This window comes from Balaenoptera acutorostrata, chromosome 1, assembly GCF_949987535.1.
Source record: "Balaenoptera acutorostrata chromosome 1, mBalAcu1.1, whole genome shotgun sequence".
In the NCBI taxonomy this organism is placed as follows: Eukaryota; Metazoa; Chordata; class Mammalia; order Artiodactyla; family Balaenopteridae; genus Balaenoptera; species Balaenoptera acutorostrata.
In genome coordinates this window covers 196,863,537-196,891,171 of record NC_080064.1, presented here as the reverse complement: position 1 = coordinate 196,891,171, position 27,635 = coordinate 196,863,537, and the positions used below count along the sequence as shown (strand labels likewise).

The following is a 27,635-nucleotide window of genomic DNA, read 5'->3' as shown; positions in this document are numbered from 1 at the left end:
CGAAGCCCCGCCCCCACGAAGCCCCGCCCCATACCCGCCACACACCCCCTCCCCGGGCCCCTCCCCGTCAGAAGGGCACCACTGGGTTACGTGGGCCTCTGGGCGGGGCATTCTGACCTTGGACTGTGCACTTAGACCCACAGTCAGAAAGTTCTTGTGTCCAACTCTGGTCCCTTTGCTACGTTCTCAGTTTATCATTTCTGTTATTTTACCATCGCCTTAAGTATTAGAATCCTGTCTCCAGGCCCATGAAGGTGAACTCTCTCAGCCTTTCTTCCTGAATTTGCTCCTTGGGTGTTTCCTTTGATCGCATTTACAAGTCTGCTTCTCATAATGTATCTTCCTTACATGGCTCTCAGCCCCTTCATCCCATGATTCACTCACTCATCCACTTATTCGTTCACTTACTCAGCAAACATGCATTGAGTGCATCTTGCAGAGCAGTCCTTGTTCTAGATGCTAGAGTTTTGGAGTGCACATTCTAGTGGGGAGAGACAGACGTAAATAAGATAAGTGGCAGATCCTATAGCATGTCAGGGGGTGATAAGTGTGGTGGAAGAATGCAGCAGGGAAGGGGGCAAGGTGTGCTGGGGAGGGGGTGGGCGTGTTGAGAAGGATCGTCATGGAAGACTTTGCTGAGAAGCTGGCATCTGAGCAAAGACTGGAAGGAGGTGAGATAGTGCTGGAGAGAATGAGTGAGGGGAAGAGCATTGCAGGCAGAGGGAACAGAAGATACCAAGGCCCCGAGGCAGGCATGCACCGGGCGTGTTGGTGGCATGACGAGGGCCCCGATGGCTGGAGCACGGTGAGAGGGGACACTAGCAGTCAAGGAGATCATGAGGAGAAATGTCGGACCAGGTGTGTCAGTCATTTTAGGATTTTTGTCTTATTCTCTGAGGGACATGGGAAGTGTGGGGTTTTAAGGGGCGTGATGTAAATTTTGAAAGCATTCCGGCAAGATCGCTTTGGCTGCTGTGCAGGGAAGCAAAAGTGGAAGCTTGAGACCAGTTAGGAAACTCTTACAAAGGTCCTGGTGAGAGATGGTTTGGACAGGAGGAAGTGAGAAGTGGTCGTGTTCTGGATCCATTTTGAAGATGGAAATGAAAGACTTTGTTGATTGGTTGGTGGGGGATTAAGAGAAGGGAGCCAAAGATGCCTCCAGGGAGGGAGCTTCTGGAAGGACGTGATGAGATACTGAGATGGGGAAGACTGCTGGGTGAGGGGGTGGAGGGTGAGGAGGTGGGCTTGCACCTGCTAGTTTGCCATGTTTGTTAGACGTTGGCAGTTCAGGTAGGAAAGGTTAAGGGTGGAGAACCAGGTCGCTTCTTCTCCCCGAGCCCACTCACTCGGTCTTCTCTTGCTAACTCTTCCCCTTCCCACTGGTCCCGGCCCTTTCCTCCAATCACGGGTCAGAACCGAGCCAGCGGGAGTGGTCCTCAGGCGCCTCATGGCAAGCTGACGAGCAGGGGCTCAGAGATCTCAGGATGAAATCACCCCTTCGAGGTCCCTAGAATGCCCTTGGGCATCTCCTAGTCCGAGCCCCTCCTTGTTCACACGAAGGAACGGGCGGAGGAGGGTGTGACTCGCCCACGTCACGCCCCGACACTGGAGCCCAGGCTGCCCGGGCACTGGGGCCCAGGGACCTGCGCAGACCCTGCCCCGCTGCACGCAGGTACCATGGAGTGCTACACGGAGGAGAAGGCCAACAAGATCAAGGCGGACTATGAGAAGAGGCTGCGGGAGATGAACCGGGACCTGCAGAAGCTGCAGGCCGCGCAGAAGGAGCACGCGCGGCTGCTCAAGAACCAGTCTCGCTATGAGAGGGAGCTCAAGAAGCTGCAGGCCGAGGTGGCCGAGATGAAGAAGGCCAAGGTGGGGGCCGGGGCGGGGGCGGGGCGGGGCCAAGGTGGGAGCGGGGGCGGGGCCAAGGTGGGAGCGGGGTCGGGGCCGAGATGAAGAAGGCCTAGGTAGGGGCGGGGCTGGGTGACGCCAAATTGGGGGCGGGGCCGAGATGAAGGCGGCAAAAGGGGGCTGGGGGGCAGGGGTGTAGTTTCAGACCCACTTACCGTGTTAAAAATAATCATCGCTGTCAGCGTGGCTGCTTGTCTTGACACACGACATTGCCTGTTTCAACCCCATCCTGGTCCTGGACCCGGTCCTCTTAGTGCGTTGTCCAGGGTGAAAGCACCTTTCCCCCTGGAGGGGCAGGAGAGGGTCCCCAGGGGCCCCGCCCCACCATCGTGGCCTCCAGTCCACACGCAGTGCACGTGAGGCCTCCCACCTGTGCCACGTTTGCCTATACTCATGATAATAATTATGTAGTGACGATTGGATGTGGCTCTCTGCCAGTCCCCCAACACCACAACTGCATTTGGTCCTGAGGAGGAGCTGGAGAAAGCAGCCCAGGTGTCACTGCCAATTCCTTGGAGAGTGACTCCCGCCTTCTGGGGCAGCGCTGGGATTCAGACTCATTTCTCTGCCACCACCCTTTTCCAGTTGCCATCGTCGTCCAGGGCGCTCGAGCCTGGCTCCTGGCTCTTCTGCCTCCCCGTCCAGCTGGGTCCTTATTCCCGCCTGGGCCCGCAGATCCGTGCTGCCTTTATGTCCTCCATCCCCTTGGCTGCCTGTTGCGCGTTCCTGCCCTGGCCCCAGCCCCCCGTGTACCCCAGCTCCCCGCAGCCCTGCGCCAGGCGCTGGGACAGGACCCCAGTGAGCTGCAGACAGCTGGCCTTGGGAACAGGTCCCACAGAGGGGAGCACCCAGTGCCATGGTAACTGCGTCCTCACCGCCCGACTGGGCTGGCGCTGACCAGTGTGCAGCGGAGAGAGGTGATGCCATGATGATGCAGATTCTGCCAGGTGGACCCTCAGCCATCGGGCTAGCCACCTCCCCTGGGCAGGCTCTGTCCCCAGCCACGCCTGGGCCACACATCCAGGGCCCATCAGCCTGTGCAGGGTGGAGAAGGGCCAGTCTCGCTCTGCTCAGACTGTCCGTCCTGCACTGGCCCCAGGGAGCCGGTTTGCCCCTGGACCTCCACCAGCAGATGCTGCCCCGGGCTGCAGGAGGAAGAGGGGGACTTGGGTCAGCGGGCGCCCTCTGGTGGTAAGAGGGAGGGACCAGGGCCTTGGTTGTCCCCATTCGGGGGCTGCACTGCACACTCTGCAGCTCCTGGAGCGTTCTGGGGGCTCTGCCTGCGTCCTAACTCTGTCTCCCTGGAGGCTCCCTGGCTAACACCTCTCGAGGCGGTCCTGGCTAGTGTTGGCCGGCCGTCATCTCAGCAGGAGGTGACCCTACTGTAGATCCCTATGAGGCAGGACCCTTCTGTGGCTCTGAAGCCTGGAAAAATAATATAATAATGCCCAGGACGTGTGTGAAGGACAGAGGGTCCCTGCGTGTTCCCGGGTTTCAGTCTCAGCTTGCTCAGCCCTTCAGCCGGGGGCCCCGCTCTGCCCAGCTAACTGTGCCCTTGTGAGCCTGGGAAAGAGGCTGAACAGAGCACCCTTGGGCTGTCCCAGGGTGCCCAGCAGGGGCCCAGGGTTTCTGTCAGAAGGACCGAGGGCAGCAGTCAAGGATTCTAACCAGTTGCCGTGAGAGCCAGTGCCCAAGACCCTCCCAGCGCAGTTCAGGGGCAGGCCCTGCAGTTTACAGAGGTGGCCTAAGGAGAGGAGACACTCAGAACAGTGCTGGCCTCAGGTGCTGTGCTGTCACATGCCTGGAATGTTCCCACCCGTTCTGAGACCACCACCCCTGTGATGACCTCCCTGGGACTCGGCCACACAGGCAGAGCTGGACAGATGGACCTTTGTCCAGAAAGACACATTCCTCCCCAGGAAGGCTCCGGCCCCGGTTCCATAGGAGGGCCGCTGTCTCAGTGTGCGTGCAGCTCCCTGTGGGCGGGGCTTGGGTCCGCTTCCAGCCCAGGCGTGGCTTCTCTTGTCAGCCCCAGCCCTTTGGGGGAGCGTTTGTTCTGGACCCCAAAGGCCCGGCAGCAGGGAGCCCTCCTCCTCTCTGTAGCTTCCCCCCGACACAGCCTGCCTTCTGAGGGAGAAGCCAGCGCAGTCCTTCCAGCCTCCCACCCGGGCCTTTTCCTCTCTTAACTGCCCTCAGGGCAGGCTGGTGACGTTCCTGGGGTGTCTGAGGCCTCAGTGGCAGAGGAGGGACAGCGCGCACCTGATTCTCGTGGCGCCGTCCCATGGAAGGAGTCTGACCCCTGTGCACTTTCCACTCTGTGCTCTGGGGCCAGGGGGGTGGACGCTACAAGGGCCCAGCGCACGGCTCCCCGTTGTGCCGGCTCACCTCTGGCCTCCCGGGTGATGCGCTCTGAGCCTTTGGCCGGCCCTCCGAGAGCTCGGCTCCAGGCTCTGTGCTTGGTCGCCAGCTCCGCTCTGACCTGCCCTGGTACCATCCCCACGGCCGTGGTAAGAGCTGGATTTTGAAGCCAAGCGACCTGGGCCAGAAGTCTGGCCACCCATTACTGATTTTATGACTTTAAGTCATTTTGTCTCTCTGAGGCTCCTTTCTTATTTGTAAAATAGGAGTGAGAACGCCTGTCGCGTATGATTATCATGAGCACGGGGCTGGGCATATAGTGTGGGCTCAGTAAATGATGCTGGTTTTTATTGTCGTCACTGTGAGAACCTGGCCTGGGAGCGTGCCCCGCCGGCAGCTCAGCTGCGGGTGGGAGAGAGAACGCTTCTCCATCCAGGCAGGGCCACTTGCCTCTAGCAGCTTAGGCTGGTCCCAGAGTGGCTGGGCACCGGCAGTGGCTCTGCGTGAGGACCACCAGGGGCTGTGAGCAGAGCACTGGGGGCCGTGGCTGGACCCTGCAGAGTGGTCTCACCTGCACGGCTGGGCTGGCAGTAAGGCCGCTCCTTTCGGTAGGTTGCCCAGGTGGTGGGACACCTTCACTCCTGTGGACAAGGTGGGGCCAGACCCCCTGAGGCACTGCCCCCTGGTGGCTTCCACCCCTGCCCGGCATCCTCCGGGCCAGCCCCTCCACGCAGGCCTCGGGCATCCCCTCAACCCCACCATCAGGCCCGGCCTCACCCCTGCCCCGCCCCGTCCCAGGTGGCCCTGATGAAGCAGATGCGGGAGGAGCAACAGCGGCGGCGGCTGGCGGAGACCAAGAGGAACCGGGAGATCGCTCAGCTCAAGAAGGAGCAGCGGCGGCAGGAGGTGAGGGCAGCCTCGAGGGTCCCTGGGCCCCCCGCCTCCCCGCGTGCCTGGCCGCCCCTCCTGACCATGCGGGCCTGAGCGGTGACGGTGGCGCTGGAAGGAGAGGCGCGGCCCTACGTGGGAGGGCAGGACGGCTGCGGGAGCCCAGCCCGGTCCTCGTGGGCTTCCGAGCCAGGCCTCGAGCCCACCGCCGGGTAGGACCCTGCCCAGGTCACCAGCAGCTTCCAGCGCTGCAGGGAGGCCTGGCGGGCCCGGTCCTCTGCTCCAGGCTCCTTGCCCGCGGTGGGGAGAAGAGGCCGAGAGACGTGTCCTCGTGGAGAAAGGGACCCAAACGCTGGGTCCCCTTTACCGGCGAGTTTTGGCTGCACAAGGCGCTCACCTCCAGGGCCGGCCCGGGTGGAACGGGCTTCGGGCCCGAGTGTAGACTCCACCCTCTCCTCTCACCCACAGTTTCAGATCCGGGCTCTGGAGTCCCAGAAGCGGCAGCAGGAAATGGTCCTGAGGAGGAAAACCCAGGAGGTGAGCCCGGCCCCTCCCCCGTGGCCCCTGCCCTGCCCCCCTGTCCTGAGAGCAGCCCCCCTGTGGCCCCAGCTCCCCCCGGCCACGTGCTGACTTGGGGTGGCCCCCGTGGGAGGGCCTTTCTCAGCTGGAGTGCTGAGGCTGGGGGTGGGCTGCAGGCTCTGGTCCAGATGCCGTAGTGGTTAACTTTTAAAAAGGACCGGGAGCCTCTTTTGTGTCCATTTCACATTGGAGACCCTTTGGACCTTTCTCAGTCCCAAACCCAGGCCAGGACGAAGTGGCCCTGTATTCTCCCTGCCCCGCGCCCCAACCTGGGCCTTTCCGTCAGCTGGGGGCACCCTGTCCACTGGGTCCCGCTCCTCTGGGCCCCCAGGTTTCTGCACTGAGGCGTCTGGCCAAGCCCATGTCTGAGCGGGTGGCGGGCCGCGTGGGACCAAAGCCACCCATGCTGGACTCGGGCACCGAGGTGTCGGCCAGCACCACCTCGTCCGAGGCCGAATCGGGGGCACGCTCCGTCTCCAGCATCGTGCGCCAGTGGGACCGCAAGATCAGCCACTTCTTGGGGAGCCACCCCGCGCCCACCATGTCTGGCGCCCGCCCTGCCAGGTGAGGCAGCCTGGGGCACCTGGCCGGTGCGGGCGGGGCCTGGGAGGGGCAAGCGCCGGGGTCCCCTCGGCCGTCGGCTCTGGGTCGGAGTCTCCACGCAGCTGCAGAGGCTGAGGGTGGTCCTTCCCCTGCCTCTTTGTCTCTGCCCCCCAGAAAGAAGTTCCAGAAGAAGGGGGCCAGCCAGAGCTTCAGTAAGGCCGCCAGGCTCAAGTGGCAGTCGCTGGAGCGGAGGATCGTCGACATCGTCATGCAGAGGATGACCATCGTCAACCTGGAGGCTGACATGGAGCGGCTCATCAAGGTGGGCCCCCCCCGCCCGGCTCTGTCCCCCCCGACCCCCTCCTCCCTGCGGGCCGGGCCGGGCAGCAGCCTGAGGCCTCCTCCCTCCCCCCAGAAAAGGGAGGAGCTATCCCTCCTGCAGGAGGCGTTGAGGAGGAAGCGGGAGCGGCTGCAGGCCGAGAGCCCGGAGGAGGAGAGGGGGCTGCAGGAGCTGGCAGAGGAGATCGAGGTGCTGGCGGCCAACGTCGACTACATCAACGACAGCATCGGCGACTGCCAGGCCACCATTGTGCAGCTGGAGGAGACCAAGGTGCCCGCGGGGCGGGGGAGCGGGAGGGCGCCTGGGCCCGGGGGGAGGCAGCCCTGGTGACGCGGGCCCTCCGCCTCCCGGTCCAGGAGGAGCTGGACTCCACAGACACGTCGGTGGTCATCAGCTCCTGCTCCCTGGCCGAAGCCCGCCTCCTGCTGGACAACTTCCTCAAGGCGTCCATCGACAAGGTAGGCCGGGGCTCGCCTCCTGCCGGGCCCAGCGGGCAGGCACCCCCGTGACCAAGCACGGGGCCCGGCCGCCCGGCAGCGGCCCTCACAGGCGCGGGCAAGCGCTGAGGCTGTAAAGCGGGGGACGGCTTGCTGCGCGCGCGGCTGTAACGGGACGACGGGGCCAGAGGCTTGGCGTGGCGCCTGGCACACAGCAGGGCCTCCGTCGGGGACGACCCTAGCGTCTGGTGCGAGCCCATCCAGAGCAGGGCCGGGCCTGAGCCCGCGGAGGTGGAGGGAGCAGCGTGCGTGCGTGCGTGCGTGTGTGTGTGTGTGTGTGTGCGCGCGCGCGCGCTTCCGGTGGGGCAACAGGACCGGACAGACATGCTCCGCCCAGGGGTGGGGTCAGGGGCCTCGTGCAGGAGCAGACGGCATCCCTTGGCCTGTGTCGGTCCCCTGTCCCCTCTGCCCGACGGAGCGCTGGCCGTGGGGACTTCCTTCCCCAGGGTCTGTGCCTGCGGGGCAACTCGGGGAAGGGGCAGGGGCTTGGCCTCCTTGAGCCCTCACCCGCCCCAGGGAGCTCTCTCAGCTCTGCTTGGCGACTCGGGAGCGTGTTCCTCTGCCGGGGCCGCCGTGACCAGCCCCGCGGCCAGGGGACCTAAACAGCAGACGTTTACTGCTCCCCGTCCTGGAGGCTGGGGGTCAGAGATCGAGGTGTGGGCGGGTCCCTCTGAGTCTCTCTCCTGGGCCTGTAGACTCGGCGTCTCCCTTCTTGAGGTCCTCCCTCTGTGTGTGTTTGTGTCCTGATTTCCTCCTCTTGTAAGGACACCGGTCATAGGGATGAGGGCCCCCTCTAGAGACTTCATTTTAACTTAATCATCTCCTGAAGACCCCATCTCCAAACACAGTCACGTTCTGAGCTCCTGGAGGTTACAGCATCTACATATGCATTCTGGGGACACGATTCTGCCCATGACAGGGAGTGTGCCCCACTGCATGGATGGGGGGGAGGTTAAGGGGGCTGGGGTGCATCGCAGGTCTGTGATGGGCACAGGCTGGGGCCTGGGAGCTAGCGGGGAGGCGTCTGGTTGGGAGCAGATTCTGGGAGGGCAGTGACGGCGGTCCCCACAGCCCCAGGCCGGGAGAGGTAACCCCAGGCCTCCTCGCTCCCCACCCTCAGGGGCTGCAGGTGGCCCAGAAGGAGGCCCAGATCCGGCTGCTGGAGGGACGGCTGAGGCAGACAGACATAGCAGGCCCCTCCCAGAACCACCTGCTGCTCGACGCCCTGCGCGAGAAGGCCGAGGCCCATCCGGAGCTGCAGGCCCTCATCCACAACGTGCAGCAGGGTACAGGGCGGGGGGCAGGCCTCGCGGCCCCCAGGGACCCCCAGGGCTCCCGGCCTCCCGCCTCAGAGACCCTCCCTCCCCCAGGCTCCCCGGAAGCCGCGGTCGGATCCCAGAGGGTGAGGGGCGGGAGGGCGGGTGAGGGGTCGGGGCCTCACCCCTCGGCTCCCTCGTCCCCGGCAGAGAACGGCTACGCCAGCACAGATGAGGAGGTGTCTGAGGTCTCGGAGGGGAGGTGAGTTTCCAGGTTGGGAGCGAGCATGTGCCTGGGGCTGGGTTGGGGGGTTGCCAGAGGGTCGAGGGCTCAGCCTGGGCTTGGGGGCTCTTTGGGACCCATGAACCTAAGCCCCAGGGAACCGGGACATCAGCTGTCGCCATCCTGACCCTCCTCTGCTTTTTCCTTAGCTTCTCCCACTCGTTCACCATGAAAGGCTCCACCAGCCATGACGACTTCAAGTTCAAGGTGAGCCCCACCAGCAGGCGGCCGGGGGGCTCCCCGCAGCCTGGTCCCCACCTTCCTGGGGCTCTACCCCTACCCTCAGCCCCAACCCAGTACTGCCTCCAGCTGGGGATGCGGCGGCCAAGAAGGGTCTAACCTGGAAAGGGTCAGGGTGCCCAGATGTGTGACCCGTTACAGCCCATTCCTTTTGAAATGGGTGGAGTGACATCATCACAGCCCGAGGCCTCGCTTTCAGAACTCACCCTCTTCCCCACCAAGACTCTGCCTCCTGCTCTGGGTCAAAGGCCAGCTAACCCTGGATGTCTAGTTACTGCATGCGGATTACTGACTCAGCAGGGGGGGGTCTGTCTGACACTGAGGGACAGAGCCACGAACCAGGACTCACTAAAGAGAGAAGGGAAGACCCTGCAGACTGGGAGCAGTGACCTGTGCACAGCCTCTGAGTAACTGATTAGCTGGTGAGCAGCAGAGGTCAGCCTGGCATTCTGTTTGCCAAGTCTAAAGAAGGGCAGCAGAGGCATTTCCTGTTGGTTTGGTTTCTCCAGAAGCCTTGGGAGACGTGTCTGGGTCGTGTCTGCCGGGGCCGTTCCATCACCTCCTCTGCCTCAGGCCGGCGGCACGCCTCCTCGCTGGAACTCCCCCAGCTCCCCGTTCTGTGCCGTCGTGTTTGGTCAGTGGGTCCACCCAGCCCTTCCTGTCTCAGGGTGAGCCCAAGCTGTCCGCCCAGATGAAGGCCGTGTCTGCCGAGTGCCTGGGCCCCCCGCTGGACGTGTCCACCAAGAACATCACTAAGTCCCTGGCCTCCCTCGTGGAGATCAAAGAGGACGGAGTGGGCTTCTCCATCCGAGACCCCTACTACCGGGACAAGGTCTCTCGGACCATCAGCCTGCCCACCAGAGGGAGCACTTTGTAAGGAGGGAGCCGAGGGGTAGGGGGATGGGTGGGACCGGGAGGTGGGCCTGGGCCTCACTGGACCCTGCATTCCAGCCCCCGGCAGTCTCGAGGAGCGGAGACGTCCCCTCTGACCCGGAGGAAGTCATACGACCGAGGGCAGCCCATCAGGTGAGGATGTGTTCTAGACCCTGGGGGCGGGAATCGCTGGGAGGCCCGCTGTAGACCGTCATGTACACGTTCATCCGGCCCCGCTCGGCTCCCCGCACGGCCCCTTCCTCACTTTGCCAGCTGCGGCTCAGGAAACAATCTCTCCATAAGCACCTGAGCTGGTGGCCAAGGCCGCTGCTAAAAACTGCCGGCTGCCGTGAGCTCAGCGTGGGCGGATTTGCAGTGGCCTGGACTGGTCACGGGACCAGTGGGCTTCAGCCCCGTTCACGGCCAGGGGTCCTTGGAAGGCCTCAACCCCTTTCAAGGTCTTGTCCTGTGGGCGGAGTGTAGGTGAGTAAGGACAGTCCTGGGAGGGGATGCAGGACCGAGGACAGTCCCCAGCCGGCCAGCCACTCATGGGGCCCCACGGGCTTCTTCGGGTCTCCCGATGCCTCTCAGGGTCACCTTAATTTTCAGAGATGTTTGGTGGCCTCCCCAGGTCACACAGCGAAGTAGTAGAAGGTCAGGGGCTCAGGATGACCTCATGCACCTGCCTTGTCGGGAGGGGAACATGCTCCTGTCCCTCCCTCCGGTCCAGCCGCCCATGGCCGTGGCTGCAGATGGGCCTTTGGTGGGAGGAGTTGCAAGTACATCTGTGCACCCGGGGCCCCACAGACCGTCCCGCCCCCCCGTGACAGAGAGGACACACTGAGTTGCAATTGGGGGGAATGTAGGCTGGACTCGTGATGACCCTCCAAAGGGAGGGAGGATGGGCTGAACCTGAGGACCACCTTCCAAAGGGCAGGGTCGTGGGTGCTGGAAGGGGTGGCGCCGTGAGGCCTTGGACTCTTCCCTGGAGATCAGGTCACGCTGTTTGTGGCAGTTGTGTTGTCAAGTCACCGTGAACACGACTTAGCGAATCCTGAGCTGTTGTTCCCGGGAAATACAGGGCTGGGCTCCTGGGGGCCTCTGGTCCCAGCGTTTGCATCAACCCGTCATGTGAGTTTCTGTTTCAAGACACCTAATCCAATATGTACCGTTGACTCATTAACATTGAACTCAGGGCCAACAGCCCTAGAACTCACGCCTGAATGAAGCTCATCTAACACGTATTTTCTTTGTAAATCACGTCCCAGCTTCCTTGAGCTCAGGACACCAGGTGGCCCTGCAGCACCATCTTCGGGGCCATTTTAAACACTGAAATCACCAACCAAAAGCAGAAAAATATGAAAAGCATGACACTAAATAGACTGGAAAGGGCGCTGTGTATGCTGTGAGGGAGGTAGGGCCACCTCTTTTGACCTCAGCTGAGAAGATGTGTGCTTGGGTCCTCATGCCTGCAAATGGCCAGGAAAGCCCTGCGGATATTGTTTGGGGCTGACAGATAGGCTTTGATGAGCAGGTGAATTAATTCCCAAATGCGGAACCCACGGATCACGAGGACCAGCCCCCGGGGGCTAAGCAGGAGCTGGGCCGTAGGACCCCCTGCCCTGCAGGCCTTACAACCAGATGGAAGGTGGTGCAGGTGACCCCGCGTGTGCAGGCCCGCGGGCAGAGGTGCGGTTACTAACGGATGCTGCTCTGTCCTGCTCACCTGCCAGGTCCACAGACGTGGGGTTCACGCCCCCCTCGTCCCCTCCCACTCGGCCCCGGAACGACCGAAACGTCTTCTCTCGTCTCACCAGTAACCAGAGCCAAGGGTCAGCGCTGGACAAGTAAGAGCCGGGCGCCGGGGGGCGGGGGGCGCAGAGGGGACAGGGAGGCTGTGGGCGGGTCCTCGCCGCAGGCAGGTGGGCAGCGGGGAGACCCTAGGCATGCTGTGCTGGCCCCTCTCCCGGCACCTCCGCCCTTTCTGTGCTGACTGTGGACCCCTCCCGTCCCCTGAGCGTGTGGGGACCGCAGGAGAGGGCACGAAGGAAGCCGCGGGGCCAGGCCCGGGCAGTCGGGCACCCCGAGGGCCTACCCAGAGCTGCCCCTGCCTCTTCTGCTGATTCTGGTTCTTCTCCCCTTCCTTCAGCTTCAGTCACGCATCCCCCCCCCCGCCCCCGCTAAAGCTCAGGCCACGCCCCAGCGCCCTTGTGAAGGGTCCCTGCAGAAGGAGACCCCGTTTCTGTCACATGGTGGGGTCAGCTCACCCCTACTGACCGCTCCCGCTGGACACTTACCTCACAGTGTGGTGGGCACCGCCCCCCAACGCCGCCCCAGGCTTGCACACACGGGATTCCGCTGGAAGTATATAAACCAGCCGTGAGGACTGCCTTCCCTGCTTTACAAAGAGGAGAGAGGCTCAGAGGCCCCGGGACACCTAGAAAGCAGTCGAGTTGAGCCCAAACCTGGGATCTCTGACTTGTGGGGCTCCGCGTTGGCGAAGGGGGAGGCCCCGCCCTCCTGTGCTCCCCGCCAGGCCCCCCACACTGCTGGGCACCCCCAACACCCAACTTTCTGCAGCCCCCGGGGGGCTCCTCTCGGCTCTAATAGCTCCTCTGTCCTTTGGCGGAGCCCAGGCTACGAAGTGCTAGTCCTTGCCTACATCACCTCTCCTCACAGAGGCAGAACATTGCTCCTGCCCCAAACCTGCCATGGCCCCCCTTGCAGGAGGACAGCAGCGAGCCCGGCCCACACCAGCCAGGGGACCCCCATGCCAGCCAGGGTGCCCCCCATGCCAGCCAGGGGCCCTTCACACCAGCCAGGGGCCCTTCACACCAGTCAGGGGCCCTTTACCCCAGCCAGGGTGCCCCCCATGCCAGCCAGGGGACCCGCATGCCAGCCAGGGGCCCTTCACACCAGCCAGGGGCCCTTCACACCAGTCAGGGTGCCCCCCACACCTTGACAGTCACAGGTCCCTCTCAGCAGCTCTGGGTGGGACCCTGGCATCCCAGCCCCAGGGGCTTCCAGACCCCGGTCCTGCCCGGTGGGCCGGGTGTCGGGCCCATGTGTGTGCAGAGCCAGCTCCCGGGTACCGTCCAGCGGCTCCTGGGGCCAGTGCTTGGGGTTCAGCAGGCCCTCGAAGCACTGCTGGGAGAGGCCTGCCCCTGGGAGGGGTGGGAGCAGGCACAGCGTCGCTCAGGGGGCAGGGGGCCCCCAGCTGGTGCAGTGAGGCAGCCGGGATCCTGGGACCAGCAAGGCCCGTCTCCCCTCCGCCCCTCCCCGCCCCCATCCCCGCCCTGTTGGCCGAGGGGCGTCCCCAGCTCCCCGGCCTGCCCCACCTCCTCTCCGCTGCCCTCAGGCCCTCCCTCCTCTCCTCTCTCCGCTCCCCCTGCAGAGAATAACCACCCTCTGACCTCCCCACGCTGCTGCCGCCTCCGCTCCCTCGTGTGTGTCCCTCTCTCCCCCTAATCCAGCTAATTTTCTGCCCCCAGGTCTGATGACAGCGACTCCTCTTTGTCGGAGGTCCTGAGGTACACAGAATGGCTCGCTGCTCCCTCTCTGTCCCCCTTGCCCCGCACCCTGGCCTCAGCATGCGGCCCCTCCTCTCCGTGGCTTCCCCAGACCCCCTCCGGCCCTTCTCACCCCTGGTTCCTCTCTCGTGGGTGCTTCGTGGCCTCTGACTGCGCCAGGCTGGAGCTGGGGGCTCGGGGGGGGCATATGGATGCTGGTGGCTCGTCACCGGGTGGGAGGGGCGGGCAGGGAGCCTGGGGGGCCGGACCCCTGGAGAGAGGCTGCTGGAGGGTCGTGCTGCTCAGTGTCGGGGGCTCCCTCACCGACCTTGGCTCTGCACGAGAAGTGGCCCTGCCCACGTCTCCTGGCCCGAAGACCAGGAGTACCAGGAGACCTCTCTCCCCTCAGCCAGTCCCGCGCACACGCACACACGCGCACACACACACGCACATACGCGCGCGCACACACACGCACACCCCTCCCGCTGCCCGTAACACGGAGCAAGTCCCAGGACCTGGTGGGCCTGAGCCCCAGCTGGGAAAGGGCCACCCTGGGCTGAGGGCTCCGCCTGCTCTTCCGGGGCGACCGCCACTCACTGTCCCTGCCCCCGGGGGTGACGCCTCTGTAAGCGTCCCCTGGCTGCAAGGCTGCCAGCCACCCCACCACTCCCTGGCCCCTCCCATGGGCGGAGGGTTATCCTTTAACTCGGGGTCTTCCCACTGCTGTCTTGGGCTCCTTCCCCGGCTCCTGTCCCTGGGCCCAAGCCAGCGTCAGAAGCGGGGAGCTGGGGGGTGGGGCTCTTCATGTGCCTGCGACACCGGGGACAGCTGGGCCTGTCCGACCGCCGTCCTTGGGGGTGCCGGTGGAGTCCGGGGGCTCTTGAGCAGCTGCGGGCAGGGCAGGACATTGGTAACGTCAGACGCTCTCGGCCACAGGGGCGGCGCTGTCTTTGGAAAGAATAGGCCACGTTTCAGACGTGCACGTGACTTGGCCGGGGGCTCATTCCCAAAGACCCTCAGTGGGAGAAAAGTCCTCATCCTCAGGCCCTGCAGGAGGCTGGTGTGTAGCGAAGTTCTCAGGCCCGCCCAGGACAGGCCTCCTTCGTCTCTGAGTGTTCGCGGGGAGGAGGGGGCCATACCCCTCCAGGCCATACCAGCTGCACAGAGCCTCACTCCCCAGAGGGGCCTGCACGTTCTTCCCACGGAGCTGAGCAGGGCTCCCCAGAGGGACTTAGCCCTTTGCAAATGGCAGTCACGGATCTGACCTCACTGGTCCAAGAGGGCCCAGGTGGGGGTGACGTGCACGCCTGCATGCGCGCGTCTCTGCATGGGCGTGGCGGCCTGGGCGCCCTCCCTCTCTGCACTCCTCGACCCTCCCTGTGGTCACCGAGGTGCCGGAGGAGCTCAGCCAGCTCTGGGGCCTCTGCCCTGCCCGGCTGGGGCCTGGGGGCGTGTGTGTCTTGGGTTCTGGGTCAGGCAGGCGTCGGAGGGGACGCCCGCGTGTTCTGGCCCCCCGGCCGTGCCTGGCCGGGCTTGCTCCCCGGAAGTGCTCAGGATGGCGACTGAGAGGCTGCACCGCAGGCCCCCGTCTGCGCGGCTCTCGGACCTGGGGGGCTGTGGCTGGAGCCCCCGCCACAGCCCGAGTGCCCCTCCGCCTGTCCCTCACCCGGGCGCCTCGCTCAGCCTGGCCGCGGTCCCGGGCTGACGGGCGCCTCTCTCCCTCTCTCCCGGGAAGGGGCATCATCACCCCGGTCGGAGGAGCCAAGGGCGCGCGGACGGCCCCGCTGCAGTGCGTCTCCATGGCCGAGGGCCACACCAAGCCCATCCTCTGCCTGGACGCCACGGACGAGCTGCTTTTCACAGGGTCCAAAGGTGGGCGGAACCCGGACCGGCCGGGTGGGGTCAGGGCCTCCCGCCCTCGCGCTCCCTCTGCCAGAGCGGGCTGCCCAGGAGACGGGATCACCGCCGCCAGGCTGAGGAGGTGGGGTCTCCTGCCGGGGCTCAGGGCTCCCCGCCCCGGGCCTCCCCTCCTAGCTGGCCCTGGGGTCTCCATCCAGTCCCTCCTTCCAGACCTGCCTCCGGAACTCCAGGAAGCATGCCAGGTGCCCTGCCTTTGCTCATCTCAGCCCCTCCCCGACCCCAGCACTTAGGGCTGCGCACTTCCTACGATTCCTTAATCCCAACATCGGTCAGAAAACGTTACCTTCCAGCAGGAAGAGCAGCTGTGCAGGAGACAGCTAATAGAAAAATGGGAAATATGTATACACCTACCTGCGTGGCAGGAGGGAGAAGGTTGTGAATCTAGGTGAGGTTGATTGGTTCCAAGTTTTCCCCCTGAGACTTGCTTGCCGTCGTTCGTTAATTTGGTCAGCGATTGGCAGGCACGGGAGCTTTATTCTAGCCCCGGCACCCCGGCGATGCTCCGTGAAGCTGGTGTTGGTGGGCGTTTGCCCGAGAAGCCCTGGTGGGAAGTGCCGGGCTCGTCCGTGCACCGCGGGAGCAGGCGGGAGCACGCGGGAGCACGTGTTCGCCCCCGGACCCGGAGCCCGTCCCCTGGGCAACCCTGGACCACCTCCCCTGGCCTTGGCGGCCCCAGTGGCTGTGGGGACAGGAGTTCCCCGGGCCCCGGCCGTGACGGCTGTGTCCCGCTCATGCCCACTTTCTCGCAGACCGCAGCTGTAAGATGTGGAACTTGGTGACAGGGCAGGAGATCGCAGCTCTGAAGGGCCACCCCAGCAACGTGGTCTCCATCAAGTACTGCAGCCTCTCTGGGCTCGTGTTCTCCGTGTCCACCTCCTACATCAAGGTGTGGGACATCCGAGACTCGGCCAAGTGCGTCCGGACCCTCACGTAAGTCGTCCCGCCCGGCTCGCACTGGTGGCGGGGCAGGAGCCAGGACCCAGCCCAGGAGACCCGCGAGGGACAGCCCAGCCCTTACCTCTGACCCTGCCTCTCTCCCTCACGGGCAGGTCCTCAGGCCAGGTGGTCTCAGGGGACGCCTGTGCGGCTGCGTCCACCCGCACCATCACCAGCGCTCAGGGAGAGCACCAGATCAACCAGATCGCCCTCAGCCCCTCGGGCAGCATGCTGTATGCCGCCTCGGGCAACGCCGTCCGCATCTGGGAGCTCAGCAGGTCGGGGAGGGGCCCGGGCAGGGCGGGGGACCCCCGGGGCAGCGGGACCTCGGCCGCTCCTCCGAGCCCCAGGTTGCAGGCGGCTTGTGCCTGCATCTCGATCTTGCTCTGAGCGGGGAGAGTCCCCTGGCCGACGTGTTCACCCCAGGGTGGACCCCCAACCCCACCCCAGGGTACCCCGATCCACCCCCCGACACTGGGCCTCTCCTCCCCTACAGGCTCCAGCCCGTCGGCAAGCTGACCGGCCACACCGGCCCCGTGATGTGCCTGACGGCCGCCCAGACCGCCAGCCAGCGCGACCTGGTAGTGACCGGCTCCAAGGACCACTACGTTAAGGTACGGGCAAGCCCTCGACCTTGACCTTGAGGCCGGGCTCGGGGGCGGCTCTGTGCTCCTGCTGCTCTCCTTGCCTCGGCCCTCTCCCTCCACTGCCTTGGGACTCATGGAAAATAATGAGACCCCTGGGGGATTTATGCTGAAAAATCACCCCCAAGGAGCCAGGTCTGTGCAGAAGGTCAAGATTGCAGCGTGATTTTGTACATGCTGAAAAATCAGAAAGAACCTAAATGTCTACGGGTAGAATAACAGTCAGGTAAATTAGGGAAAACCCACAGGACGGGAAGCAGTGCAACTGATTACACGATAAATATGAAAAAAAACCCACAAAGAGCACAAGTCAGCACTGATGCTGTTTGCTCCCTGGTCGTGTCATTGCAAACGTAGGTACAAGGTCGGAAACTGGGATGCAGTGGATAAAAAGGGGAAGAGGGTGGTGGGATTATGATGAATGTTTTTATTTAAAGTACAAGTAGTGTTATATTTATTTATTAAAAAATTAGAAAATTTTAATAGGAAGCTCACACCCCAAACCCACCTTGAGTCAGCCTCCCTTCCCCCAGTTCCTGTCCCCCGGGAAGCCCATCTCCACCCGGCCTCCCTCCCGCCCCTCCTCCGCAGATGTTTGAGCTGGGTGAGTGTGTGACGGGCACCGTCGGCCCCACCCACAACTTCGAGCCCCCGCACTACGATGGCATCGAGTGTCTGGCCATCCAGGGGGACGTCCTGTTCAGTGGCTCCCGGGATAATGGCATCAAGAAGTGGGACCTGGAGCAGCAGGAGCTCATGCAGGTGCAGCGGGGGCGGGAGGGCTGGGCTGCGGAGAGGCGGTCCCCTGGGCAGGGCTTGGGGACCCTGTGTCCTGGGCCAGAGCCCCCCAGGCTGCCAGTTCTGCAGCCTCTTCCCCACCTGTGTTTACCCCCCTGGCGGGCACCTTCTTCCCCCAGTGCCCCCCCGCCAGCCGGCACCCTCTTCCCCCCTGTGCCCCCCCCGCCCCCTGGCGGGCACTCTCTTCCCCCCTGTGCCCCCGCTGCCGGCACCCTCTTCCCCCCAGTGCCCCCCCCCACCGGCTGGCACCCTCTACCCCCCTGTGCCCCCCCGCCAGCCAGCACCCTCTTCCCCCCAGTGCCCCCTGCCGGCACCCTCTACCCCCCTGTCCCCCACCCCCGGCCAGCACCCTCTACCCCCCTGTGCCCCCCCGCCAGCCAGCACCCTCTTCCCCCCTGTGCCCCCCCGCCAGCCAGCACCCTCTTCCCCCCAGTGCCCCCCCCCACCGGCTGGCACCCTCTACCCCCCTGTGCCCCCCCGCCAGCCAGCACCCTCTTCCCCCCAGTGCCCCCTGCCGGCACCCTCTACCCCCCTGTCCCCCACCCCCGGCCAGCACCCTCTTCCCCCCAGTGCCCCCCCCCACCGGCTGGCACCCTCTACCCCCCTGTGCCCCCCCGCCAGCCAGCACCCTCTTCCCCCCAGTGCCCCCTGCCGGCACCCTCTACCCCCCTGTCCCCCACCCCCGGCCAGCACCCTCTTCCCCCCAGTGCCCCCCCCCACCGGCTGGCACCCTCTTCCCCCCAGTGCCCCCCCCCACCGGCTGGCACCCTCTACCCCCCTGTGCCCCCCCGCCAGCCAGCACCCTCTTCCCCCCTGTGCCCCCCCGCCAGCCAGCACCCTCTTCCCCCCAGTGCCCCCCCCCACCGGCTGGCACCCTCTACCCCCCTGTGCCCCCCCGCCAGCCAGCACCCTCTTCCCCCCAGTGCCCCCTGCCGGCACCCTCTACCCCCCTGTCCCCCACCCCCGGCCAGCACCCTCTTCCCCCCAGTGCCCCCCCCCACCGGCTGGCACCCTCTTCCCCCCAGTGCCCCCCCCACCGGCTGGCACCCTCTTCCCCCCTGTGCCCCCCCACCGGCTGGCACCCTCTACCCCCCTGTGCCCCCCCACCGGCCGGCACCCTCTACCCCCCTGTGCCCCCCCACCGGCTGGCACCCTCTTCCCCCCAGTGCCCCCCCCCACCGGCTGGCACCCTCTTCCCCCCTGTGCCCCCCCACCGGCTGGCACCCTCTACCCCCCTGTGCCCCCCCACCGGCTGGCACCCTCTACCCCCCTGTGCCCCCCCACCGGCTGGCACCCTCTACCCCCCTGTGCCCCCCCACCGGCTGGCACCCTCTACCCCCCTGTGCCCCCCCACCGGCTGGCACCCTCTTCCCCCCAGTGCCCCCTGCCGGCACCCTCTACCCCCCTGTCCCCCACCCCCGGCCAGCACCCTCTACCCCCCAGTGCCCCCCCACCGGCTGGCACCCTCTACCCCCCTGTGCCCCCCCACCGGCTGGCACCCTCTACCCCCCTGTGCCCCCCACCGGCCGGCACCCTCTTCCCCCCTGTGCCCCCCCACCGGCTGGCACCCTCTTCCCCCCTGTGCCCCCCCACCGGCTGGCACCCTCTTCCCCCCTGTGCCCCCCCACCGGCCGGCACCCTCTACCCCCCTGTGCCCCCCCACCGGCCGGCACCCTTTTCCCCCCTGTGCCCCCCCACCGGCCGGCACCCTCTACCCCCCTGTGCCCCCCCACCGGCCGGCACCCTCTTCCCCCCTGTGCCCCCCCACCGGCCGGCACCCTCTTCCCCCCTGTGCCCCCCCACCGGCTGGCACCCTCTTCCCCCCTGTGCCCCCCCACCGGCTGGCACCCTCTTCCCCCCAGTGCCCCCTGCCGGCACCCTCTACCCCCCTGTCCCCCACCCCCGGCCAGCACCCTCTACCCCCCAGTGCCCCCCCACCGGCTGGCACCCTCTACCCCCCTGTGCCCCCCCACCGGCTGGCACCCTCTACCCCCCTGTGCCCCCCACCGGCCGGCACCCTCTTCCCCCCTGTGCCCCCCCACCGGCTGGCACCCTCTTCCCCCCTGTGCCCCCCCACCGGCTGGCACCCTCTTCCCCCCTGTGCCCCCCCACCGGCCGGCACCCTCTACCCCCCTGTGCCCCCCCACCGGCCGGCACCCTTTTCCCCCCTGTGCCCCCCCACCGGCCGGCACCCTCTACCCCCCTGTGCCCCCCCACCGGCCGGCACCCTCTTCCCCCCTGTGCCCCCCCACCGGCCGGCACCCTCTTCCCCCCTGTGCCCCCCCACCGGCTGGCACCCTCTTCCCCCCTGTGCCCCCCCACCGGCTGGCACCCTCTACCCCCCTGTGCCCCCCCACCGGCTGGCACCCTCTACCCCCCTGTGCCCCCCACCGGCCGGCACCCTCTTCCCCCCTGTGCCCCCCCACCGGCTGGCACCCTCTTCCCCCCTGTGCCCCCCCACCGGCTGGCACCCTCTTCCCCCCTGTGCCCCCCCACCGGCCGGCACCCTCTACCCCCCTGTGCCCCCCCACCGGCCGGCACCCTTTTCCCCCCTGTGCCCCCCCACCGGCCGGCACCCTCTACCCCCCAGTGCCCCCTGCCGGCACCCTCTACCCCCCTGTCCCCCACCCCCGGCCAGCACCCTCTTCCCCCCTGTGCCCCCCCACCGGCCGGCACCCTCTACCCCCCTGTGCCCCCCACCGGCCGGCACCCTCTTCCCCCCTGTGCCCCCCCACTGGCTGGCACCCTCTACCCCCCTGTGCCCCCCCACCTGCTGGCACCCTCTTCCCCCCTGTGCCCCCCCACCGGCTGGCACCCTCTTCCCCCCTGTGCCCCCCCACCGGCTGGCACCCTCTACCCCCCTGTGCCCCCCCACCGGCTGGCACCCTCTTCCCCCCTGTGCCCCCCCACCGGCTGGCACCCTCTTCCCCCCTGTGCCCCCCCACCGGCCGGCACCCTCTTCCCCCCTGTGCCCCCCCACCGGCTGGCACCCTCTTCCCCCCTGTGCCCCCCCACCGGCTGGCACCCTCTTCCCCCCTGTGCCCCCCCACCGGCTGGCACCCTCTTCCCCCCTGTGCCCCCCCACCGGCCGGCACCCTCTTCCCCCCTGTGCCCCCCCACCGGCCGGCACCCTCTTCCCCCCTGTGCCCCCCCACCGGCCGGCACCCTCTTCCCCCCTGTGCCCCCCCACCGGCCGGCACCCTCTTCCCCCCTGTGCCCCCCCACCGGCCGGCACCCTCTTCCCCCCTGTGCCCCCCCACCGGCTGGCACCCTCTTCCCCCCTGTGCCCCCCCACCGGCTGGCACCCTCTTCCCCCCTGTGCCCCCCCACCGGCTGGCACCCTCTTCCCCCCTGTGCCCCCCCACCGGCCGGCACCCTCTTCCCCCCTGTGCCCCCCCACCGGCCGGCACCCTCTACCCCCCTGTGCCCCCCACCGGCCGGCACCCTCTTCCCCCCTGTGCCCCCCCACCGGCTGGCACCCTCTTCCCCCCTGTGCCCCCCCACCGGCTGGCACCCTCTTCCCCCCTGTGCCCCCCCACTGGCTGGCACCCTCTACCCCCCTGTGCCCCCCCACCTGCTGGCACCCTCTTCCCCCCTGTGCCCCCCCACCGGCTGGCACCCTCTTCCCCCCTGTGCCCCCCCACCGGCTGGCACCCTCTACCCCCCTGTGCCCCCCCACCGGCTGGCACCCTCTTCCCCCCTGTGCCCCCCCACCGGCTGGCACCCTCTTCCCCCCTGTGCCCCCCCACCGGCTGGCACCCTCTACCCCCCTGTGCCCCCCCACCTGCTGGCACCCTCTTCCCCCCTGTGCCCCCCCACCGGCTGGCACCCTCTACCCCCCTGTGCCCCCCCACCGGCCGGCACCCTCTTCCCCCCTGTGCCCCCCCACCGGCTGGCACCCTCTTCCCCCCTGTGCCCCCCCACCGGCTGGCACCCTCTTCCCCCCTGTGCCCCCCCACCGGCTGGCACCCTCTTCCCCCCTGTGCCCCCCCACCGGCTGGCACCCTCTTCCCCCCTGTGCCCCCCCACCGGCCGGCACCCTCTTCCCCCCTGTGCCCCCCCACCGGCTGGCACCCTCTTCCCCCCTGTGCCCCCCCACCGGCTGGCACCCTCTTCCCCCCTGTGCCCCCCCACCGGCCGGCACCCTCTTCCCCCCTGTGCCCCCCCACCGGCTGGCACCCTCTTCCCCCCTGTGCCCCCCCACCGGCTGGCACCCTCTTCCCCCCTGTGCCCCCCCACCGGCTGGCACCCTCTTCCCCCCTGTGCCCCCCCACCGGCTGGCACCCTCTTCCCCCCTGTGCCCCCCCACCGGCTGGCACCCTCTTCCCCCCTGTGCCCCCCCACCGGCTGGCACCCTCTCCTGCCTCCACCATCTGCCTTCAGGCAGCAGCTCTCAGGAAGGGTCTGCTCTCGGCCCCCGGTCTGACCACTCGCCCCCTTCCCTTCCGACCCCTCTGAGGGCTAAAGGGCTGTCTATCGGTGCAGGGCCTCAGGGCCGAGCATGGGAGCAGGAATGAAGGACTCACCTCTGGAGCCTGGGGCAGGATCCCCCGCTTCCCGCCCTCACGGCTCGCTCCTCCCGCAGCAAATCCCCACGGCGCACAAGGACTGGGTGTGCGCCCTGGCCTTCGTCCCGGGCCGCCCCATGCTGCTGAGTGCCTGCCGCGCAGGCGTCATCAAGGTCTGGAACGTGGACAACTTCACGCCCATTGGCGAGATCAAGGGCCACGACAGCCCCATCAACGCCGTGTGCACCAATGCCAAGCACATCTTCACCGCCTCCAGGTGGGTGCCGGGCAGAGAGCTCTGCTCCCGCTCCCCACCCTCTCCCGGGCGCTGTCCCCGCGGGCCGGGTCATGGAGCAGACCCCACGGCGCCCGTGGCCTGAGCCCGCCTTCGCGGAGCGCCCGTGGGGGATGCTGGGCCCCAGGCTGGGACCACCCCCTGTCTCCCAGCCCTCCCTGCCCCTGACACAGCAGCCTTGACCCCTGTGCAGGTATCCCAGACCACAGAGCAGCCCACCTCCCTCAGCCCCAGCTCTGGTCCCATCCAGGGACGCCCAGGCCCTCTGTCCCAGGGGCAGCTGCTCAGACAGCCTCTTCTTTTTCCTTCTTGTTCCGACCACGTTCCTTCTCTCCGCCTCCCCCTTCCCGCCTCCTCCTGCCTCTCCCCCCACAGTGACTGCCGGGTAAAGTTGTGGAATTACGTCCCTGGACTCACCCCCTGCCTTCCTCGCCGAGTCCTGGCCATAAAGGGCCGAGCCACCACCCTGCCCTGACCTCCGCGCCCCCTCCGCTCTCCTCTCCCCCTCCCCCTCCTCTCTCCCCCCCCATCCTCCCTGCTCCCATCTCCTCTCTCATCCTCCCCCTCTTTCCTTTCCCCCCTTTCTCCACTTCGATCTGAGCTGCTTCTTAACGGTACGAGATTATTTTACTCCTCTTCCCTTCTCTCCCCGCATATCCTGCCTGCCCCGAGATTGCCCCGCCTGCCCCTCTTCTTTCCGAGCATGGACGGGGGACAGACCCCCAGGAGAGGGATGCCAGGTGGCAGAGAGCAGAGGGGGAGCATTCAGTCCTGGACAAGACAAAACAAAATAGCAACAACGGAGAGAACCCGTGCTAAGAATCCTGTGGGGCCTTGGTGACCACAGGCCCCTCCCTCTGCCCAGCACCCCTCCACCCCTGCAGCCGCCCTCGGCCTAAGCAACGCTTGCCCCTGGGCCCCAGCCCCGCCTGGCACGTTGGGGAATCTGGCCCATGCTTCATTCGGGGGTGGCCAGCCGTGCCCTCTTCAGGAATTGACCAGGCCTCTCTTGCTCCGCCCAGTGACCTGACAGTGAAGTTCTGGAGTGCCCGGCGCCTGGTACCCAGCGGCCCCCACTAGGAGTGAGCTCAGAGGACAGCCTGACCCTCGGCCCAGCAGCCGGGATGCACAGAGGGGAAGCTGGGGCCCAGCGGGGCGGCGCCCGGGGGACAGAGGCTGTGGCCCTCCTGCCCGCCTTCCTCTCCCTGACCTTCCCATGGGACACTGCCCCCTCCCTCCCCCGCCTCCTGGGGACAGGGAGGTCCGGGAGTTAATTAAGCTGTGAAGCCAGAGGGCGTTTCCCCTCATTTCTCTCCCTGCAGCCTGCCCCCCCCAACCTGTCCCCGTGTTCTCTTGCCAAGCTGGCCACGCCCTCCCTCCAGCCTTGGCCCGGGGGGTCTGTCCGGGAGGTGGCGCAGCCCTCGCCGTGCCCCTCCGGCCAGCAGGCCTCCCCTGCATCCTCTGGCCCAGCCACTGCACCTGCCTCTGAGCCCAGAAAGATAGCCCTCAGGTAACCATGGAAACCAGGTGTAGGCAGCTGGCCCTGCAGCTGACCTTAGCCCCCCGGCCACCAGTGGCCACTCCCCGTGGACCCCAGCAATTCCTTGGGTCCCTTTCTGACGGGGCCACGGTGGAGCTGCTAGAAAGATTCCTTTGGGGAGATGGTCAGCGTACTTCAGTTATTTAATTTATTTTTTATTTTTATTTTTGCTGTTGCCTCCTGGAAACTGACTTGAAGTTTCTTCCCACAAGCTTGTTCCTTCAGCTCTTAGGGGCCAGGAGTCCCAGAGGGGATCCGCTCCCCGCCCTCCAGGGCCGCCCCCCCATGTGCTTTGCGGAGGAGGGCGGCGCCCCTTTGACTCTGCAGCCTGGGCCCGTCCCCGACCTCGCCCGGGGGCCGCTCTAGTGCCCCCGCCTCCGGCCGCTTGGCGGGTCAGTGCCTTCCTACGCCGGGGCCTGGCACCCGCCCCGGGCAGCCTTACACCAGCCATGCCCGCAGAGCCACATGTGTCTTCTCACCCGCGGGGTCTCCTGCCCACTGTCCCCACTCCCAGAGCCCCAAGTGGGCCATGTAGGAAGCAGCTCGGAAGACTGTCCACCATGAAGGGGCTTGGACGGCACGCCCGGCCTGGCCCCTCCCCAGTCCCCCGGCATCTCACCCTGGCCAGGCGGAGCCCCCGGCGTCTTTCCCTGGTTATTCAGGAGACTTGCGTTCAAGCCTTAACTGGCACGGGCCAGGGTCTCTCCCTGTAGGGCCAGCGGTGAGGATGGACTCCACTGAGTTTCTCCTTTTCCTTGGGGCCGTGGACTCCCCACTCCCGGGATGTTGTTAAATCCGCATTCTGTTTCTTTTTCTTTTTCTTTTTACACTTTCTCTGACACTTAACTGGTCTTGTGCTTCCTGGCCTCACTCAGTCTGAGGGCCGGGAGCCCCAGCTCTGTTCAGAGGACACAGTGACTTTTGGATCTTCCGGAGGGGGCCCTGTGCTCTCCCCTCGGTGCCCCTCCCCACGTGGCCAGGGCTGAACTCGCCCTGTCCCCACTGCTCCGAGCTGCCCCCCAGCTCAGAAAGCCGTCCTGCTGTGAGGGCCCCCTGCTGGACTTGGGGTCGACATCGGGGGAGCAGACGTGCAGCAGGGACACGCCCAGAGCCGGGACAGTGTCTTCAGGACTGGAAATCCCTCCTGCTGGGCCATCCCAGGGGTGCCGGGAGCCCCCTCAGCCGCTCAGAAGTGGGTACAATTCTCTTCTCGGGCCCCAGCCCTCCCCCCACCTCAACAGAAAGCTTCAACCTTGCCTCCTGTAAGAAAGAATCTGCATGACTGTTTACAAACTGTGGAAACACAAAAGACTGGAGGCCTCAGCCTGGGGCCACTGGGCAGCGGCTGCAGGCCTGTCCTTGCACGAGGTGGGCCCTTTGGCCCGCGAGAGGTGTTCAGCGTCCCTGCCCGTTTTCTGCTGTTTCTTCTGGGTCAGCTACCTCATGGCAGGCTGGCTCTGCTGTCCTGGCGGGAAGCACTGACTCTGAACTTGAGGTCTCGGGAGCCTTTCCCAGCTGTGCTCCAGAGCACTGAAGTCTGCCCGCTCCTTCGGGGATGGGTTGGGTACATGGTTGGGGGGCCCCCAGCGCCCTTCGATGCACAAGCATCCTCAATGAGGAAGCACAAAATGGTTGTGATTTGAGCACAAGGCAGGACTGGTGGCAGGCGGCCTGGGCAAACCCGGCCAGGAGGCTCTGCCCATGGGGAGACCGAGGACGCCCACTTCAGGGGCTGCCCTCGCTCCGACGGGGCTCGGCCCGCAGCCTGTCCTAATTCCGGGACTCATCCTACTACTTCTGCCCTGTTGTGCCCACCCGAAGGCTTGAGGCTGGCCCTGCAGGCAGGCCACATTGGAGGGCTGGGGGCCCCGGAGTGGCACCCTTTTTCCCCGACATCCCGAAATGTTGAATGCTCCATCCCAGGTCCATCCCAGCCCCACTGAGCCTGTCGGGCCTGGACCCATATCCGGTTCCGGGGCTGAGCCCCGGGAAAGCTCTCCAAGCTGGCTGGCAAGCTCCCCTGACGGGACCATCTTCCGGCCACTGCCCATGGCCTTCTCAGCGCGGTCCTGGGCCAGGCCTCTGCTCTCAGCATTGACCAGGCCAGTGTTTGCCTCCATCTGCAGGGCTGGCTCCTCCGAGGCAGCTGGAGTTGAGTCTGGAGCTTGCCGAGGAGAGAGAAAGGCTGAGACAGGCCAGCACGCCCGAGCCTCTGAGGCGGTCAGGGTGCCGCCTTCCACCCCTTGGGGGGCCATCTGTGGGTCCAGGCATGGTCCAGCCCTGCTGCCCGCCAGGGGCCGGGTGGCTTGGGCAGAGGGAGTTTAAAGCACAAACCACCGGAGGGAGGACTGTCACCAGGACCTGCTCACGCCACCCGGTGTGGCGGAGACGCTGGCAGGGCTGCTGTGCGGTCGGGGATTCCTGGCCTCTCCCACCGTTGCGGGGCCTGGCTCTCGGGCATCCTCTGGAGCGGTCTGGGCTGGGTGCGGGCACACCCCCTAGTCGCTCATCCCCACGTCGCCCGGTGTGCTCAGCACGGTGTTGTGTGGCCAGGGCCTGCCCTGCCAGAGTGCTGAGCTCCTTCCCACCAAGTGGCCCAAACCCAGCGCATCTGTCCCTTTGCACCCCAAGCAGCCAGGGCTTGGCTGCTGCCCACCACGGTCCCTTCTCTTTTGGCTCCCAAACCCTTCCCAACCCTCTGATGTGCAAAGATAGAGTTGACAGGGAAAGTTCTGGTTCTTCTAAGGCATCTTTGTTCTCCTCCCCCTTCCCCAGTGCTCAGAGGAGCTCCCAGCTGCACCACACCGCAGTCCAGCCCTTTGAACTCCTGTCCCGAGGGCCTTGCAGGGAAGCAGGGACAGTTCCGGGAAGAGCCGAGGGTCAGAGAAGACCCCTGCCGTGAAGCCCTGCCCTGCCCACCAGCTCTTTTCTAGCTATCCCCTGCCCGGGCGCAGGGTTGCATTTGGTTCAGCTCCTCCGCTGGGTGGTAGCACAGGTGTATATATGTTTTGTACGTCCGCCAATAACTGTACATAGTGTATGAAAGTTATTTAAGCCTCATGCTGTACATTTCTGTTCCCGGACCAGATGTGAGTGTTCTAAGGAGCTGTCATAAATAAAACGCGAATGACCCTTGTCTGTGGTGTGTGGTGTGACCCTGAGGGCTGTGGCTGTTGGGCTGGTGGTCCTTCCCTGGGGCAGGGGTGGGGGGTAGGGGCTGGGGGCGGACGGGGGCAGGCATCTGGGCCAGGCCCAGCGTGAGGGTCAATACGCAGGCCGTGAGTTGGGAGCAGGCTTACTCACTGAGGGAGCCGAGTTCCCTCCAGCCTCCCTGTGTCCCCTCCTGGGACAGGTGCGCAGCTGGAGGCAAGGGCACCAGTGTTTCCTGAGCGCCTGCTCCTTTCCAGACACTGTTCCAGGCGTCGTCCGTCGGGTTTTCATTACCTGTGTGACAGGCGGTGTTTGCATTTTCTGAAATGAGAAACATCTCAGAGGAAGCTGCTTGCCGGCATCTCAGCTGCTAAGGGCGGAGTCATGGCTGACACCTGTTCCTGCCACTCCATCGGGCGGGAGGCGCTGTGCGGGTTGCCCCCCAGATGCGGTTCTGTTCCTCGTGGCTTAGGAGGAGGGGACAGAAGCACAAACGGTCACACGTGCCAACGGCTCCACTGAAGGCGTGATGTTTGCTTCCAGATCACGGCTTCTCAGTCTTAAAAA

The 27,635-nt window shown here is 66.0% G+C and overlaps 1 protein-coding gene across 3 annotated transcripts in view; it reads left to right on the top strand.

Annotated features, from left to right (window-relative positions):
- Positions 1-27,034, top strand: part of KIF21B (kinesin family member 21B) — a 48,530-nt gene extending 21,496 nt beyond the window's left edge. Inside the window, exons 15-36 of one of the 3 annotated variants that reach the window (XR_009007767.1) lie at positions 1,673-1,872; positions 5,068-5,175; positions 5,626-5,694; positions 6,068-6,300; positions 6,454-6,601; positions 6,695-6,889; positions 6,976-7,077; positions 8,237-8,402; positions 8,583-8,634; positions 8,805-8,862; positions 9,563-9,768; positions 9,847-9,921; positions 11,502-11,615; positions 13,260-13,298; positions 15,013-15,149; positions 15,947-16,127; positions 16,247-16,411; positions 16,630-16,747; positions 17,369-17,539; positions 22,161-22,360; positions 22,754-22,992; positions 23,401-23,477. Coding sequence is in view for 2 of the 3 variants with exons in the window: in XM_057544532.1 (XP_057400515.1) it covers positions 1,673-1,872; positions 5,068-5,175; positions 5,626-5,694; positions 6,068-6,300; positions 6,454-6,601; positions 6,695-6,889; positions 6,976-7,077; positions 8,237-8,402; positions 8,583-8,634; positions 8,805-8,862; positions 9,563-9,768; positions 9,847-9,921; positions 11,502-11,615; positions 13,260-13,298; positions 15,013-15,149; positions 15,947-16,127; positions 16,247-16,411; positions 16,630-16,747; positions 17,369-17,539; positions 22,161-22,360; positions 23,401-23,458 (2,795 nt within the window). In the remaining variant the exon portion in view is untranslated. Of the gene's footprint in view, positions 1-1,672; positions 1,873-5,067; positions 5,176-5,625; positions 5,695-6,067; positions 6,301-6,453; positions 6,602-6,694; positions 6,890-6,975; positions 7,078-8,236; positions 8,403-8,582; positions 8,635-8,804; positions 8,863-9,562; positions 9,769-9,846; positions 9,922-11,501; positions 11,616-13,259; positions 13,299-15,012; positions 15,150-15,946; positions 16,128-16,246; positions 16,412-16,629; positions 16,748-17,368; positions 17,540-22,160; positions 22,361-22,753; positions 22,993-23,400 lie in introns of all 3 variants that reach the window. The other 2 variants (XM_057544532.1, XM_057544537.1) reach the window with 2 other exon arrangements.
- Positions 27,035-27,635: the final 601 nt, after the last annotated feature.